This window comes from Lycium barbarum, chromosome 2, assembly GCF_019175385.1.
Source record: "Lycium barbarum isolate Lr01 chromosome 2, ASM1917538v2, whole genome shotgun sequence".
Classification (NCBI taxonomy): Eukaryota; Viridiplantae; Streptophyta; class Magnoliopsida; order Solanales; family Solanaceae; genus Lycium; species Lycium barbarum.
Genome location: NC_083338.1, coordinates 145,191,204 through 145,208,589, shown reverse-complemented (window position 1 = coordinate 145,208,589; position 17,386 = coordinate 145,191,204). Strand labels below are relative to the sequence as shown.

General features: G+C 34.9%; 1 protein-coding gene across 1 annotated transcript; it reads right to left on the bottom strand.

The window, feature by feature from the left end:
• Positions 1 to 9,946: 9,946 nt before the first annotated feature.
• On the bottom strand, positions 9,947 to 14,454 carry LOC132627834 (SUMO-conjugating enzyme SCE1). Its single transcript, XM_060343422.1, has 5 exons — positions 14,296 to 14,454; positions 14,136 to 14,219; positions 11,108 to 11,260; positions 10,888 to 11,001; positions 9,947 to 10,256 (listed from the first exon to the last, which is right to left on the bottom strand). Exons 1-5 carry the CDS (start codon positions 14,362 to 14,364, stop codon positions 10,194 to 10,196), a joined length of 483 nt encoding a protein of 160 aa, XP_060199405.1. The 5' UTR covers positions 14,365 to 14,454; the 3' UTR covers positions 9,947 to 10,193.
• Between the last annotated feature and the right edge of the window lie 2,932 nt (positions 14,455 to 17,386).

Below are 17,386 nucleotides of genomic sequence, written 5' to 3'. Positions count from 1 at the left end.
ATGTTCTAATCTTTACTTAACTGAAAATGCATAATGGATGTTTGTTGTAATGAGAAAATTAATAATTTGTAGTATAAATTATAAATGACTGTATAATATTTTTGCTATCGTAGTTTGTGTGGGAGCCTTATACACAGGCCATCAATGATGGACTTCCGGAGTGGTGCCGACGTGGTCAAGACATTTGGATGGTGCAGTTGCCACTCATTTGTGGGATCTACCGAGAGTGGCATATGGCGGGTCGGGTCAACAGACAATTTGGTAAGGAGCAGTTTGTTCCGGGACCAATCCCCCCACATAGACTATTTCATTTTTCACTGGACAAGCGATTTAAGATAAGTCAGGAGATGGGGGGAAAATTTGAGGAAGCTGAATATTTGTGGGAACGCCGTCGGGAACTAATAGTTGAAGCTCCATATACTACTGTAGCTCCCGGACCGGATTCTGAATATTTTAAATGGTACCGGAGGTACTCCCGCACCTTGATAGGAAATCCAGAACGTACCGTGGATAGCGGATACCAACACCTCGCAGGGAGGCATGAAGCACTGGTACGTAACTTTTGGTGTATGTCAAGTTAAATAGACAGTTACTGATGTACTATATAGTTTTCTAACATTTGAGTAGAAACAAAATTACTGGTAGTACTAATTAATATATCTTGAAAAATAGTCTAAGAATTTGACTTACTATACTCATCCAATGTCAGTATTCAGGCAAATTTACCATGAAAATCTTAACCTAGGTGCTTCGATTTTTATACTTTATCTCTTTCGTTATTTAGCAAAAAGACTGTATAATAATAAATTGACCATGATTATGAAAGTAATTTAATTATATTTTCTAACTAAATCATCATATAAAGGATTTGGAACCGATTTACATGCAAATACATGTGTATCATATGTATTAAATATTATAGTAATATTAATAACTATATCGTATATGATACACATTAATTTGTTTTTGCCAATCAGTGGCTTTCTTACGTCACTGTTTGTTATATATTTTTTTGTAGGCTCGTGGAATTCATGGAGTTAGACATTTGGCTTACAGTGTTCAGGAAAGTCCGTTAGAGTGGCCTTCAGATTCTCAGGGTATGAATGCATTGATGCAAAGGTTTATTAACATGTCGACTGAGTCTCTGAATGCTGCTGCAATGGGGACGAGGTTGACATTTGATCCCGATTATATACCACCAGCAGTTTATGTGGCACCGCCTAAGTTGCCAACTGATTGTCGGGATCGTGCAAATGTACGTCGTGCTGGTAACCCACGGGGTCGAGGTCAAGTGGCGCACCAGCTTATTGATGACGATCAAGTTGACGATCTAGAGCCACACCCAGACCCGGCTCAGGCATTCTGTTGTAATGTCGGCCCATCTATGACTGCTTCCTCTCATCCACCTACTCATTTACCTACCCCACATCACCCATCCAGTCCACATGACCCACATACGAATTTACCTAGCCCATATTATCCATCGATGGAATTTTTCGACCCATCTATGTCGACTGAGTCTCTGAATGCTGCTGCAATGGATATGTCTGGCCCATCTATGATTCGGTCGGAGGCTCCATATAACTCATCTAATATGGTCACTCCACAAGGTTTCACCCCATTTAGACCTTCCTCACAACCTTGGAGCCAACAGGCTTTGGACAACCTCATTTTCCAAGTTTCTCAGACTAGTACCTCATCTCGACCTCCAACTAATTTTCCCTGTGATGGAAGGAGGCTCAGTTTTAATGATGCATATGCACCTACGCCAGATGTTCAGGACTTAGAGGCACAGGTTCGTTTTGAATTTAAATTTTTATATATATAATTTAAGTGTCGCATTAAAAAGTAACTTTTATTTTTGTATGATATTTATAGGGTGCGGAAGGGATGCATGAGGGGGTTCCTCCGCGCAGATCTCGTAGGGATCGCCGGCCAACACAATGTGGCACTGGTGGGAGGAAAAGATGCACACGTAGGAATGCATGAGGAGCTTTAACAACTTATTTTGAAAATTTATTGTGTATCTATGACTATATATGACTTATTATAGCGACATATATTCCGTCAATATGAATTATGGTGTATTTCTGACTAATTAGACTTCTATATGAATTGTTTTTTTAATAAATACGAAAATTGCATGTGGGGTTTAGACTTTTCTGCACCATGTATTTTTCTATAAATAGTCTTCTATAGTACCTTATTCATCGCACCACGCTAAAACAAACTCTTTCAAAATGTCATCGTGGAATCCATTCTTCTGGCAACGCGACCCAATGACATATCACCCAGGTGACATTTTTGAGTCAATGGGTAGGAAATGGGTTTTGGAACGTGAATTTGACTACTCGCTTAATCCGAGCGAGCGCTACAATAGACAATACATTAGCAAAATGAGGAGAGAATAGAACTACCGCCTGGATGAAGCTCATAATATTGAGACCGATTTAAGAAATCGTGGCCTGCATCGTCCAAAACGCCGTGAAATAGGCATGCCGCTCACATCACCCCAAGAACTGAATGTTGCATTGAACCACATTCGCGAAGAAAATAATAGGATGCGTTTGCGATGGTTGCGTTTGGAGGGACACAAATTAGGGTTAATAGTTACCCCTGATTGGAACTCAGATTGTGAAATGTCTGATGAAGATGATTTTCCATAAGCATTTTCTGTTGTTATGTTGGCTAGTTAAGTATTGTATTTGTACCTTTTCATTTTTCAATGTTATTTCAATTTGTATTTTATGCGAAATGCTATCGTATTCATCTTCATCTTCATCTTCCTCTTCATCTCGTCCATCTTCATTATCGAGTGAGCGATTTCCCCCCTCCCATACGAGAGCGTCGTAGTCCAAGCCCCACAGTTCACAGCGCCGTAATCCAACTCCCCTCTCCTTTATGTTTTTTTTTTTAAAACCATCCGCTGAAAAAAGGCTTTTTAGACATTAATGAAGTTAGTTAGATTGAGATATAGATAATCGAATACGATGAATATTGATTGAAAGTTTATATTTTTTTGGTTGAAATAGTCCGATTATTTATAAATTGGATGAATGCAATTGTAAGAAAATGTTAGCTCTTTCAATAGTCAAGACCAAGGAATCCGTGTAAAAAAAAATTGGGATTTGACTTGTCCATGCTAAAAAAATTGTCCCTGCATTTCGCAAAGTATGCAACGAAATATAAAAAATATATAACAACAATGATTCTTAAAGTATGCAACAATGGAAAAGATAAGTGTACAATGCTTCTGCCAAGATTCTTAAAATGAATTGAAAGCTACTAACTAGCTTCCTTTTTAGCTTCTTCTTAACGTATGCAATAATGCTTGGAGAAAATTAAATAAGTGTACAATGCTTCTGCCAAGATTCTTAAAATGAATTGAAAGCTACTAATAACTTCCTTTTTAGCTTCTTCTTAACGTATGCAATAATGCTTGGAGAAAATTAAATAAGTGTACAATGCTTCTGCCAAGATTCTTAAAATGAATTGAAAGCTACTAATAACTTCCTTTTTAGCTTCTTCTTAACGTATGCAATAATGCTTGGAGAAAATTAAATAAGTGTACAATGCTTCTGCCAAGATTCTTAAAATGAACTGAAAGCTACTAATAGCTTCCTTTTTAGCTTCTTCTTAACGTATGCAATAATGCTTGGAGAAAAGATATATAACAACAATGCTTCTGCCAAGATTCTTAAAATGAATTGAAAGCTATTGCCTATCCTTTTTTTTAGCTTTTGACTTGTACATGTAAAAAGCAAAGAGATTCGTTTCCAAGTCAAAAATAAATTGAAAGCTATTGACTAGCTTCTTTTTAGCTTCTGATTTATCCATGTAAAACGAAAAGGAATCAATTTCCAAGTGAAAAAAAATTGAAAGCTATTGACGAGCTTCTTTTTTAGCTTCTGACTTGTCTAATTATTTAGATTTGCATTTCGCAAAGTATGCAACGAAATATAAAAGCTTGGAAAAGATAACTGCAACAATGCTTCAGACAAGATTCTTAAAAAAAATTGGATTTGACTTGTCCATGTAAAAAGAAAAGAAATAATTTCCAAGTAAAAAAAAATAAAAAAATTGAAAGCTATTGACAAGCTTCTGACAATTTTTTATCCTTGCATTTTGCAAGGTCAGCAACAAAATATAAAAAACTTAAATTTGACAAGTCCATGACGAAAAGTTATTTATAAACTTGGATTACTCCAATTTTTTATTTTACATTTTCGGTGCATATGCAACGAAATGCAACAAAATTTACATTATAAAGAACTCTAACCGGTCATTGTTATCTTCGGGTGAGCGTTTACAAGCAAGAGCCATTTTTTTTATTTTGCATTTCGCAAATTATCCAAAATCTTCGACTGAGACTTAAAAATCCATTTACTATCCAAAAAATGTCGAACAAAAAAGAGAACACTCCTGGAAGCTCTTCCTCACCTTTTGCTTGGGCATTCCCGGAAAACAGAAATGATAGCTCAGGTTCAGAGTCACCCAACAGCGACTGGGGAACATGGGATCCATATGATTTTGAGATGGACATGTACAACCCGCACATGCTTGACGAACGAGAGGATGATTTTCGGATGCTGAAAAAATCATATCCATGTGAGTACTACTGCGGATTACGCCGTGAATGGGAGCATAGGTACCATGAGTCAAATATGCTCATGAATGAGCTTGAGCAACTGGGGGCACCCAAGCCACGTCGATTCTCTGTGTGGATGGAACGCAGGGATATGGTAGAATATGAGATAGCTGTGAAACAAATTCGAAAGGAGAATAATAGGATGTTGGTGAGACGTTGTAGGTACTATATCCTTAAGCTCGCTGAAGAACAAGCTGCAGCAACAAATCGCACGCTAACAGAACATGAAAGAGCAAGTGTTTTAGCACACGAACTTTACAAATCGGATGATGACATGCCTAACGAACTCCCTTAGACCAACTATGTGTTATGTTTTTTAATTTTCAATTATAATGTAATTTTATGTTCATTCAATAAAGTGTTGTGTAAGTTCTATCCAACAGTAACTGTTAAATTAAAGACAAAATTAAACTCTACAATACGAACCGTTTATATTTTAAAGTAAGGACGACAACATATTATTGAAGGACGACAACATATTATTGAAGATTACATAAGATAGCAAAGATTACATAAAATAACAATAACATAGAACTCATGAAAAAACTTAACAGTAAACAAGCAACAACAACTACTGAGTACGATTGGGGCAACGATTTTTGTTATGACCGGTTTGCCTGCAAGTTCCACACCTCCTAGCCATGCGAGCAGGAGCAATATCCATTTCATTCCTCCTTCTAGTTGTTCTCTGGGCTCCAGAAGTTCGCTCGTATGCAGTGTTTGCAATTAAACAGAAGGGACTTGCAGGCCAATATGCCTCATCACCCAAGGGAGAAAACTTTCCACTGTATGTTTACTTGTAATACCTACAACTGTAGTACTTGCTAACATAGTCCTTAGGTTGAATTTACGAATCCGACAGAATTTAATTACATGGGAACATGGCATGTGGTAGTTTTTCCATTTCCCACACGAACATTTTTTCCCATTGTCAGAGACTTTATGGACATTTCCACCCTTACCTTCGTGTGCAAATGTCAGAATCTCGAAGACCCCAGTCACAATGTTGTAGTTCATCATATCAGTGTGCATGGCGGCCCTATCCCAATATTCATGGAACTTCTTATCAACACCGGGCGGCCAAGTCTTCTTATTTACCATTAGCAGAGCAGCAAGGGCGCTTCTTTTAATAAAATGATCAACAAGATTTTTAACGGTCAAGCGAACCATGGCAGTAACAGGCAATCCACGGGCTTTCTTCAATAAACCGTTGTAAGACTCAGAGACATTTGTCGTCATAGCCCCCCACCTATAACCACCGTCCTTATACAATGTCCATTTTTCCTTCGGAAGCTCGCTTAACCACATATGCGCTGCAGGTGACAAAGTTTTGATTTGTTGCATCCTCATTTGGTATTTCTTCTTCTGGTGCTCTGTAGCAGCCAACCACATTAGCTTCTCAAGATCAGAGTTAAGAAACTTTTTGTTAAAGTTGCTTTTTAAATGTCGAACACAAAATCTATGATGTGTGGTGGGTGGCTGTAACTATTCAAATTGAAATGATCCTCTGTATAATCATTTGTATCACAATTATGTGGCTCAATCATTTTTCCTGCTTTCCACATACCACTTCCGATCAACGAAAAACGGATCATCCAACTACAACCTTCCTCATGCCGCTTGAAAATAAACTTCCAAAATGTACTTTTAGCTTGATCTGTTTTATATTCTTTTTTGTGGGTTATATTATAGAGCCTCACTGCACCTTTCATTTGCTTCTTGTTGTGAAATAACTAACCTATCTGCATGTACAAGAAAAAATATCAACTCCTAATTACACCAATTAAAATCACAAAATTCAAAAATAATATATTATTAAAAAAATTAGTCGCACGAAACTAACCTGATTTGATAACTTTAGGATTACTGGAATTCCAAAGTGCAGCCCGAACAGACCCGTTATCTCTCATGTATGCAAAATCTTCCGATTCTACTTTTTCTGTATTATCCTAATATGGGATCACATTTGAATGATAATTAACACTAACATTTCTGGGGGCCGCAACATCTTCATCAGAATCGTCACTGTCAGCAGACGATTGATCATCGTCCATCCCTTCATGATCTAATGGACTATCGCTATCCGACTCATTTATTATATCATTAGCTAAATCGTTATTGCTCACAATTTGTGTGAGTTGAGTCAACGTGGGGTTATCTTCAAAATCGTTATGCCTATAAATAAGAAAAATTCATAGAATTTACGAGTCAAATACAATTATACAATCCATGAATAAAGTGAATAAAATATGATTATATTTACCTATCACTGTCCAATTCACTTGGACCAGGATGTGAAGGGTGTCGTACATTACAATTCAAATTATGCAACTACGTAGTAGCATTATTTGGTCCACCCGTCTCACGATTCTGTCCACTCCAATCAAAGTTATGATCGTGCGTTGAAGCCATACCATCATACTGTGTACCATAATTAGTTGTATCATTTGACTGACTACCAAATCCTACAATTGTTTGTTGTTGAACTACACCCCTTGAAAAACCAATATTTAAACTTGGGAGATAGGTAGTACCTCCAAAATCGAACTCATTGTCGGTCGGTACTTCGACCTGGGTAGAGCGTTGAACTGTAGCATACATGTCAAGCGCTGCTATGCATATGTGATTTTTAAAAATCTCAGGACAACGAAGAAATGACGATAAAGATTCATCGTCCGTAATTGGTGAACCATCGGCTGTAAATGAACTTGGACATCGTCCGGTTATAACCACCGATAGTTCAGGATCATTTACGAACATTTTACTCCTTAAGACGTGTTGCAGACGATCATATTTTAGGGAAATTGGAAACCTTTGCCCTATTTCAGGACCACGGTTGTATCTAACCGAACCTGCTTCATACACAACTTCACCACCCCAAAATAAATACACTTTAACATGAGTTTCCGTCATCTTTTATGAAATATATGAGAGAAAAAATAAAAGTTGAAGGATATGAAACAGATAAGAGAAAAACAATAGATGAAAGATATGAGATGGATAAAAGAAAGTTGAAAGACTAAGGATATACCATAAGTAAAGATAGGACCATATTTATAAATGAAGAAAAGTAAAAAAAATCGCAAATTAAGTCACGAAATGTAAAAGATATTATTTTGCCAATTATTCAATGCTCGTCTGAAACTGATTGAACCAACAGAAATAAACAAAAAAATAAAATTAAAACCATAACGATATGGAGAGCAGAAAAACGATAAAAGGGGGGGGGGGGGGGGGGGGGGGTTCGTTATATACCTGCAAAATGGAACAAAACATTTCGTTGGTATATAAACGAAAAAAAAAATATTTTCCTATTTCGTTTTTATATAAATGAAATACGAAAATATATATATATATTCATCCTATTTCATTGGTATATGAATGAAATAAATAAATAAATAAAATATATATATATATATATATATATATTCCTATTTCGTTTTTTAATACACGAAATGCAAAAAAAAAATATATAATTTCCTATTTCGTTTTTTTATTCACGAAATACAAAAAAAAAAAAAAAAAACCTATTTCGTTCATTAAATTACGAAATGCAAAAAAAAAAAAGCAGTTTCCTTCATTAATACACGAAATTAAAAAAAAAACAGTTTCTTTCATTAATTTCAAGGATTGCAAAAAAAAAAAGAAAAAAAAAGGGATATTTCGTGAATTGCACAACGAAATGCAAAAAAAAAATATATATATATATAATTTCCTATTTTTTTTATTCACGAATTGCAAAAAAAAAAAAAAAAAAAAACCCTATTTCGTTGATTGTGTCACGAAATGCAAAAAAAAAAAAAAAAAACAAATCACTTTCGTTCAATTTAATTCACGAAATAAAAGAAAAACAAAAAAACCTATTTCGTTGATTGCACAACGAAATGCAAAAAAAAAAAATACAAATCAGTTTCGTTTTTATTCACGAAATAAAAAAAAACACAAAAAACACCTATTTCATGAATTGATTCACGAAATGCAAAGAAAAAAAAAATAATAAATCAATCCATTTCGTGAATTGTATCACGAAATGAAAAAAAAAACAGTTTAATTACACGAATTGCAAAAAAAAAATGCCTATTTCGTGAATTGATTCACGAAATGCAAAGGAAAATAAAAAAATAAAAAATTCTTGCATTTCGCTACACATGTAGCGAAATGCAAGAAATTCATCGACACCGGAACAGTACGTTGTGGGTATTTCGTTGGTTATCCAACGAAATACCCATTTTGGTCTAAAAAAAAAAAAACATACTATTTTTGTCTAATGACTGTAAAAATAAGTCATTTTGGCTCCGGACTCCAAGAAATCAACTACGGAGACATCAATTTTATTTAAGGTATTTATATAATTATGTTATCTCTTTATCTTTATAACCTATGATAATTATTAATATAAAGTTTTGTATTTCTTAAGTTGGAACAAAATAAAGGCACGCGTTGAATTGACAGGCAGGAAATAACTTAAGAAAGGAAGAAGGTGAAGATACTGATGAGTTGTGAAATCTCTTAAGGGGATATATAGTGTCGGTTTGTAATTCAGATGCATGTACTTGATCACATTATTTTGTTAATATAATGGTTGACACTCTAAGAAGAGTAGCTAAAACGGTATTTTTAATTACTTGCAGAGCTCAATTTAAGCTAATTCTTGTATGACTTGCACGTTTTCAATTTAAATGCTCAAAGCAAAGACAACTTTTATATCCTTTTATTGGAAGGAAAAATGAACGCCCGTTTCCTTTGTAAATAATATGCTCTTTTGTTTGTTGAAATAGCACCAAATATAACAAACAAGATCATCTATCGCTTATACATTCCGTTTTGTTTTAAACAACACATAAAACGAAGATGATGGATACAGTGTGGAAAACTGTTTAAGTTTAAATTCTGAGAGTGGAATATGTAATCTAGAAAGCAATTAGCTTCGCTCTATAGTAGTTATTAGTTACGAGTACCTGAAAAAACAATTTTATTTTTGGAGAGGTAATGTTACTGAGTCAACTCTGCTGAGGTACGTGTGATGCACACCAAGGGAATAATTTAAATCCAAGGGTTATCAACTTTAAAATTTAAGGATAGAAAATGACCAGCTGAGAACTCTTCGTTGGCGTTGATTTCTGAATAATTGATATTTCGATGGTAGTCCTAGATGATTTACAAAAAAAAAAAAAAAAAAAAAATGCCTCCTCTGCTTGATTTGATGTCTACTATTCTACTACTGTTATCCACTTCAGAACTGTAGTCATAGGCTCCTAATGATTGATGAGAGAAAGGAGAGGGGAGAGTGTTCCAGGATTCATCAAAACCTTTTAAACAGACACCGATTTTGTACAATTCCAAATGTAATCAGAAACAAGAGAAAGCATGCAAGTTGCACAATCCAACCACATACATCTCCGAATCATCATAGACAAGATAAGCACCCAAAGTTAGCCACAGAGCCACTGTGTCAACGAGGACTATTCAAGTTGCTAAATATCAAGCAAAGGTTACTTACTCATAGTCAAATTTAATTACATTATAGTCTTCCAAGAAGCTAAAACTAGACTAGAGCTGGATATTGCTTAGCCTGCAGCTTCACTCGCCTCTTGTACTCAACTGTATCCTGCAAAAGTAATTGCCACATTATTCATAATGAAAGTCAAGTCTACTGGTCTATTCAGTTGAATTTCAGAACACTTTTGACAAGGTCGTTTAGTTACATGGATTAGGCGGGTTAACGCAGTATAAAATTTGGAACAAATTGTAGCAGTGTCTGGTTGTAGGTATTAGCTAAAACCAAGATAAAAGTTACACCAAAATCTTGGGATTATCTTATCCCATATAAAAGGAAGGATTAGAATCCCGAAATTATAATTGAGATAACCTTGTTTTGAACCAAACGACCCCATATGAGTTATTTCCATACAGCATCATACCTCCCAATGCATATTTTTTTATCTTGATTGCACGTAAAGTAATTATGAATTGACTAAAAGTTAACGAATCACAATATAATTGTCGCTTCACTCCTACAACCAAGTGATGACTAGAACGATAAATTTTTATGGATTTCAAGTACATTGTACAATTATTTGTTACTACACATTAGGCATATATGATTGACATACGGCAATTTAAACCTTGTAAGGATTAGGAATAATAAAGAACAATCCAGGTACAATGTTGAATGTCAAAAATAAAAATGTCAACTTGAGGAAACTCAATCATATCCATGTCAAACTCAAGTAGCGCACCTGCATATAGAGATGATAACCATCGGTTTGTGCTGGATCATCGGGATTTGGCTGGTCGAGCAAATCCTGGATACCCACCAAAATTTGCTTAACTGTAATAGCTGGCCTCCACCCCTACGAACAAGTAATAGCAAGAGTAAGAATCCATCGATTCAATTAAAAGCTGTAAATACCAATCAGCAGAACATAAAATAACACAATGGCAGCAACAAGAACTTACACTGTCCTCATTGAGGATAGACAAACATACAGTTCCTGAAGGATAGACATTTGGATGGAAGAAACCTTGTGGAAACTTGCACTTCGGGGGTTTGCTTGGATAGTCTTCACTGAAGTGCATTGTTAGCGGATAGTGACCGCCCTCCCAGTCAGTCTGTACCAGTCATAAGATTCTATATTATTCTTCACAATCATCAAATGAAGGAACAGAGTGAAAAGAGAGGCAAGAAAGGTATTAAAATTACAGTAAACACTTGCAAATAGCTTACGAGGACCTAGAACATCTATCCTTAATCCAATTCCTAAATATCCCAAAAAGAAACTCAAAAAGCTAAAAGTAAAAGCAAATGATTCACACTAACTCAAAGTTACTGAAAAGGATTCTTCCCTCCACAGGTACGTGAACTAGCAGTAAAACTATTTCCAAAAAAATGATTCAGTAACTCAAAGTTCAGAGAAAGACAGAGAGTTTCCATATGCAATGTGGGCCAGCTTGATCCATGATTTATTTTTTTGATAAATAGATAGATTTCATTAATCAGTACCAAGAAGGCACTGAAAGCATAATCTTGATCCATGATATTACTTTGAGCAAGTTACCAATGGCCTCAGCAAATCATTTCATGGCAACATTTTTTCAATGCGATCCGGCGGTTATTTCTTCGAGGACCACATGAACTCTGATTCAATCCAACTACATACCGCACCATTGAGACACTTTGTTGAGTCCTTAACCTTGATACAGAAATGGCTTATCCAAAATTCGTGTAAAAGGATAAGGAAATTTGAACGAAATCATGTGAATAAGTGTAGGGCTTGCTACTCCAGGTAAGCCCATTGCACACCAATTGGTGTGAAGTGGAATTAAAAATCCCTAGTTATACGAAAAGGGGGTCGTGTTTTCCTCATTCAGTTACAATGAATCTCTTAAAGTTCAAACTTTATAACACTTGAGATATAAATTTATGCTTCTCCTGAAAATGAAGCTCTTACACCCCATAATAATAAACCTAGGAAAGCATGAAATGACTTATGTTTTGATAAATAACTGTAAGGAATCACCTACAGGCTCCTTCACTGACATATTATTAGTATTTTTTTAATCAAGTACAAGGGATATAACTAAATGAAAAATAAACCAAAACAAGAGAACCCAGAAAAAGAAAGGAAAACAAATCTGCGGCAAGCGGAACCATCGAGTAGAATACATGCCCCCAGGACATCCTCTACTGACTTATTTTGCTTAGCACAATGTAAATCTCCCTCCTCAATTACAAAATGAAAAATCTATTCCAAGGATTTAAATTTCTATCACTGCCACAGAACAGCAGTACATTGTTTCAGATTAGTAGCTAACATATTCATTCATATCATCACAGTTTACACCTCTAAGATTGATCAAACAGATGAACACTTAGCAGCCTTCATGCTCTTTCATATATTCGGTCATTCAGATGTTTCACCTGGAACAAATGTGAAAAAAAGGGCATAATTCATATCATAATAGATCTAAGAGGCGCTTGTTTGTTGCTTTCCTTTAGATGTGCGGGAGAATGGCTTTTCGTGTCTGCTAGAAACATTCCGTATAATTCAAAAGCTGGCCTACATTTCGTTGTACTCCAAGAAGATGCGCCTGGATATCTATGATATCCGTCTTTCTTCTTTATTGTCATCTCACATCTCTCAGGTCCAACTTGAATAAACAATACTGACTTTGAAAGACTGTGAATCCTAATTTTGCTGTCGCTCAATGTCCTAAAAGTTCTCCCATGTTCATGATTGTTACTCTTGAGACACAACATAACAAAACCTAACATGCCGTTCTTTTTTCTTTGCTTTTTTCCAGGCTTAGACAATAAATTGATACTGGATAGTGGACTAGATTGGGCACTTGAAAAGAAGGTGATGAGCAGTATCAGCGGTTGTATTGTCCTAGCTGGAGCTGTTAGTATATTCACGGTGAAAGTTGAAATTCATTTCAAAAAGGAGAACAAGTTCCGTGAATGAAATAAAAATAATCTTCTCCTTTTCTATTTCCACCCTTTTACATAGATTCAATAATCTTGAAGTGAGTAACGACCAGCCTCTTGTTTCAGAGACAATGAGTATCCAGGACATATGACTACTACCACCAATAAACTAACCTGGTATAAAGAAACAAGAAGTCTCAGCCAACCAAACAGAGCCTGGAGTTCTCAAGTCCACTTCATTTTCTTAAATTCTTTCCTCTCCCAACTAATCTTACCTCAAACGAATATTTCTCGAATTCAATCGAAAGAAAGAAATAGTTCAGCTGAAATGGACCATGTAAGACCAGGGTTTAAATCCCAGTAACGAGTACTCAGCAGATCAGACTAAGTACATGCAAGCTGCCCCGACACCATAGCTATCCAACAAAAATAAGAAAAGAACACCCCCTCAGCACTTAAGAGAAATGCTAAGTACTAGTGATTCCTCCTATTATCAATGGCCAAAAGTTCTGCACCCAAGGGTGTGGTCTAGTGGCCAATGAAGTGGGTTGAGAACCATGGGGTCTCAAGTTCAAATCCCAACAGAGACAAAAAAACTAGGTGATTTCTTCCCATGTGTTCTAGCCTTGGTGGACTAAGTTACCTGGAACATGTTGTTCGTGGGAGGTGACACGTATCTCGTGGAATTAGTCAAGGTGCGCGCAAGCTAGCCCGGACACCACAGTTATCAAAACAAAAAATGAATCGCCAGAAACGCTAAGTACTAGTGATTCCCCCCAAAATTTATCCTTTACACTAGAATAGGATAAACAAACCACCAAATAAACCATCTTAGCAAGAAGCACAAAATTACTAATTTTCCCCAGTAGCAAATACAGGAACACTAACACAAATCCTCGAGAACAACGACAGAAACTAGCACAAAACATTCCAACAATGTACAATGATTCATAGTTTACAAAAACCCCACAATGACAGTAACTCTTCTCACATTTACTAAGAAAAATGCACGCAAAGGGGGAAAAAAAAGAGAGTTAAAGGAGAAAGAAAGAAACATACCGAAGGTTTACCAGGGATAGAACACTGCCACACCATCAAATTGACAGACCCATCAGGTCCAGTCTCTGGTTTTGCCACAAAACCCTAATATCAAAATCAACAATTAAACCCCACACCAAAAATACAATTAAAAAGTAAGTTAAATGATAAGAGATCGTACATGAGGGTGATTCTTACGCCATGATTTCCTCTCCTCAGCAAGACGACCACGCGCTATTCCGCCCGACATTTTTCCCTATTCTAAGGTTGCAGGAAAGCCAAAGGCTTTTATACACGCTTCTCTTTTCTACTACTACTCCCTTTGTCCGTTCTGTTCCAACTTTTAAATTATTAAATTAATCTAATTTTAAGATAACTTTGACAATTACTCACATTGACCTTGAGAAACAAAAAATGTCACGCAAACAAACATGTAATTTCACCCAACTATGCCAAGTCCTAAATGACGTTATAAATTTTTGAAAAAGGTTACTATCTTTTAGAGAAGAGAGCTTTTGGACAAGTTCAAATTATTATTTTTTTGGGGAAAGAGAACGTACTTTGTGAGTTTTGAATTTTCTGAAAAAAAAATTATATGCGTTATGCCATATGTGAGAGTACAAAAAAAAATTATTAGAAATATTGTGTCGTCACTTCTGTTTTATTTTAAACCTTGAGCAAACAACATTGTCTGACGAATTTCAATGTCTTCCTTTGCAAAGAAGAATTGTGAATTTAATTACGTCGTCATAAGGACATTAGCCTTTTCAAAATTAGATCGATTTGATTTAGACACCATCGAGTGATCAAGCTAAACTATTTTTATAAGGAGCTTGAATATTTGCTTATTCCAAAAGTGCGATTAATTTTTAATCTATAAATATACTTAGAAATATTTTTATAATATACAATAAACAATCAAAGAGAAACATGTTTGACCTCCAAACAAATAGTGGCAAAGCCTTTTTGGATGGGAGGAGTAATAATTTTCCTTTGTAGCAGCAATTCTATGTTGGTTTATTGATTTGTAGAAAGTTTTACACAAACAGTAAATAAAATAAAACAGTATTGTTTGATTAAATTCATATGAAAAGGAAACTTTTAATAAAATTTTAAAGTTACTTGTTAAATTATTTTTCAAGAGAATAACTTTAGCAGAAAAGTCTAGGCACTTTCTTACATAAGTTTTTTGATTCATAGAATCTCAAAAACAAAAACTATAAATTTGGAAATGTGATTTTGTTTTGCACGAACTTTTTACTGCTCTAAGTACTCTTCCAAAACATTATCCAAACACTTCATTTTTTTTCTTTCTAGTAATGGGGGGGAAAAAAGAAGAGGAAAAGAAGTAGAGATCTAAAACATGAAGTAAAGCAAAAGTTGTTTCTCTATCAAAATAAATATTAAGCAATTAACCACAACTCAAAACACTTCATCAATACTCCAAATAGTTTAACTTATATACTGAATCAAAATTTTCAGTGAGGATTGTTACTTGTTAGTTTATTATATATCTACTAATCCAACAATTCAGAAAACGACAAAGCATGCATGCGTACCAATTCCATATCATTTGAGTACTAGCGAATGGATACTCCAATATTATTATGCGACTGGCAGAATCTTATCGTAGTGCAAGAAATATTCAGATTCTGACATTCCTCAGCATCATGCATGTGCTGAGTTGGAATAAAATTTGATATAAACGGCCTAAAATATTTGTACAGAACACTCGATCTCCAATAAGCAAAAGATTTGGTTTATTCTCTCTACCTTGTCACGTTGTGAGGTAGGGGTGTACATGGATCGGGTTGGTTCGGATTTTTCAAATATCAAACCAAACCAATTGTATCAGGTTTTTAAATCGATAAACCAAACCAAACCAACAAAAGTCGGGTTTTTTACTCTCGGTTTTCCTCGGATTTTTCGGGTTAGTCGGGTTTTTTCGGGTTTTTTTTTTTTGTTCAATACAAAGCATCTTATAATAGCATTTGCTTGACCAAAAATAAGCATCTTACCCTTCTATTTCTAAATATGTAAAATGAAAAATGTGTGGTGAATTCATTGACTCATTAAATAAAAAATTCATAACAATTGAATCAAATAAGTATAGAACATGCATGTGATGTATAACTATAACAATCACACAGAATGTAGTAAAAAGCAACTTCAATATTGTTCCGTAAAATGAGTTTTAGTTAGCTTTTAAACATTTACTTAAAAAACCTATCGCTAAATGAACAAAAAAATTATAACTCAAACTTAGCATTAAGAATTAATTCCACAAATACTTACAAGAAGGATCATACAAGAGGTGTTTGTTAGAGGTTCCCAGTGGACAACACTCACAAAAAAATTGGATGAGCTGATTTTCTACCCTTCGTCTACTAGTTTTGTTTATTGTCTGAGTTGTTTTGATGTGATAAAGGCTAGTTTTGATTACTGCTAGGTTGTTCTGCCATAGTCGTGTTTTGACATTGGACAACAATAGCTATTTGTAATGAAAAAGTCTCTTCTAATTGCCAAAAAAGAATTAATTATACAATCGGATGTGGTACCAATTCTTAAACGGATTGCATCACGAATGAAGCTGACTAATCAAAGCTTAAAAGTGATAAAGTTATACACGTATTCATAATTTATATATGTATAAAAATATTTATAAATTGTATATATATAATCGGATCGGTTTGGTCTCGGTTTGACTTTTTTTAGTTAAAACCAAACCAAACCTATTAGGGTCGGGTTTTTTTATCCAACACCAAACCAAACCAAACAAACCAGTACTTGTTTTTTTATTCCAGTTTGGTTTGGTTTGTCGGTTTGGTGCGGTTTATCGGTTTTATTTGTACAGCCCTGTGAGATACCTGATTCTGTTCACTTGTTTCTTTCATCTTTTTTGTAATTGGTACTACCCCTTAAAATTCAATTAATTTGTTCACTACTCATTATATTAAGGAAGAGGTACTTGATCAACATTCTAATTTTCCAAGTTTTTTTTTTTTAAGGCTTAATTACATCATAGGTCATGCTTTTAAATTTAGGCACATAACTAGCACTAGGGAAAACAAAATAAAATGCTGTCAATATATCTAATAGACTAGGGGGGAAGTACAAAGGGGGAAAACATTAAAAAAGCAGTTATAGAAATATCTTATGAGCAAAAAAAAAGGAAGATAATGAGCAAAAAAGTAGGAAGATAATATAATGGGTTATTATTGACGTGATTGGAATGAATCCTTATATGTAACAAATCTCCTATAACTCTTTAC

What these genes read in the sequence shown, in the direction of transcription:
- LOC132627834 (XM_060343422.1), bottom strand. Translation starts at nt 14,364, where the DNA reads ATGTCGGGCGGAATAGCGCGTGGTCGTCTTGCTGAGGAGAGGAAATCA. An exon ending in CTATCCCTGGTAAACCTTCG is followed by an intron (nt 11,261 to 14,135) that starts GTATGTTTCTTT and finishes TGACTGGTACAG; the next exon opens with ACTGACTGGGAGGGCGGTCA. An exon ending in CTATCCTCAATGAGGACAGT is followed by an intron (nt 11,002 to 11,107) that starts GTAAGTTCTTGT and finishes ACTTGTTCGTAG; the next exon opens with GGGTGGAGGCCAGCTATTAC.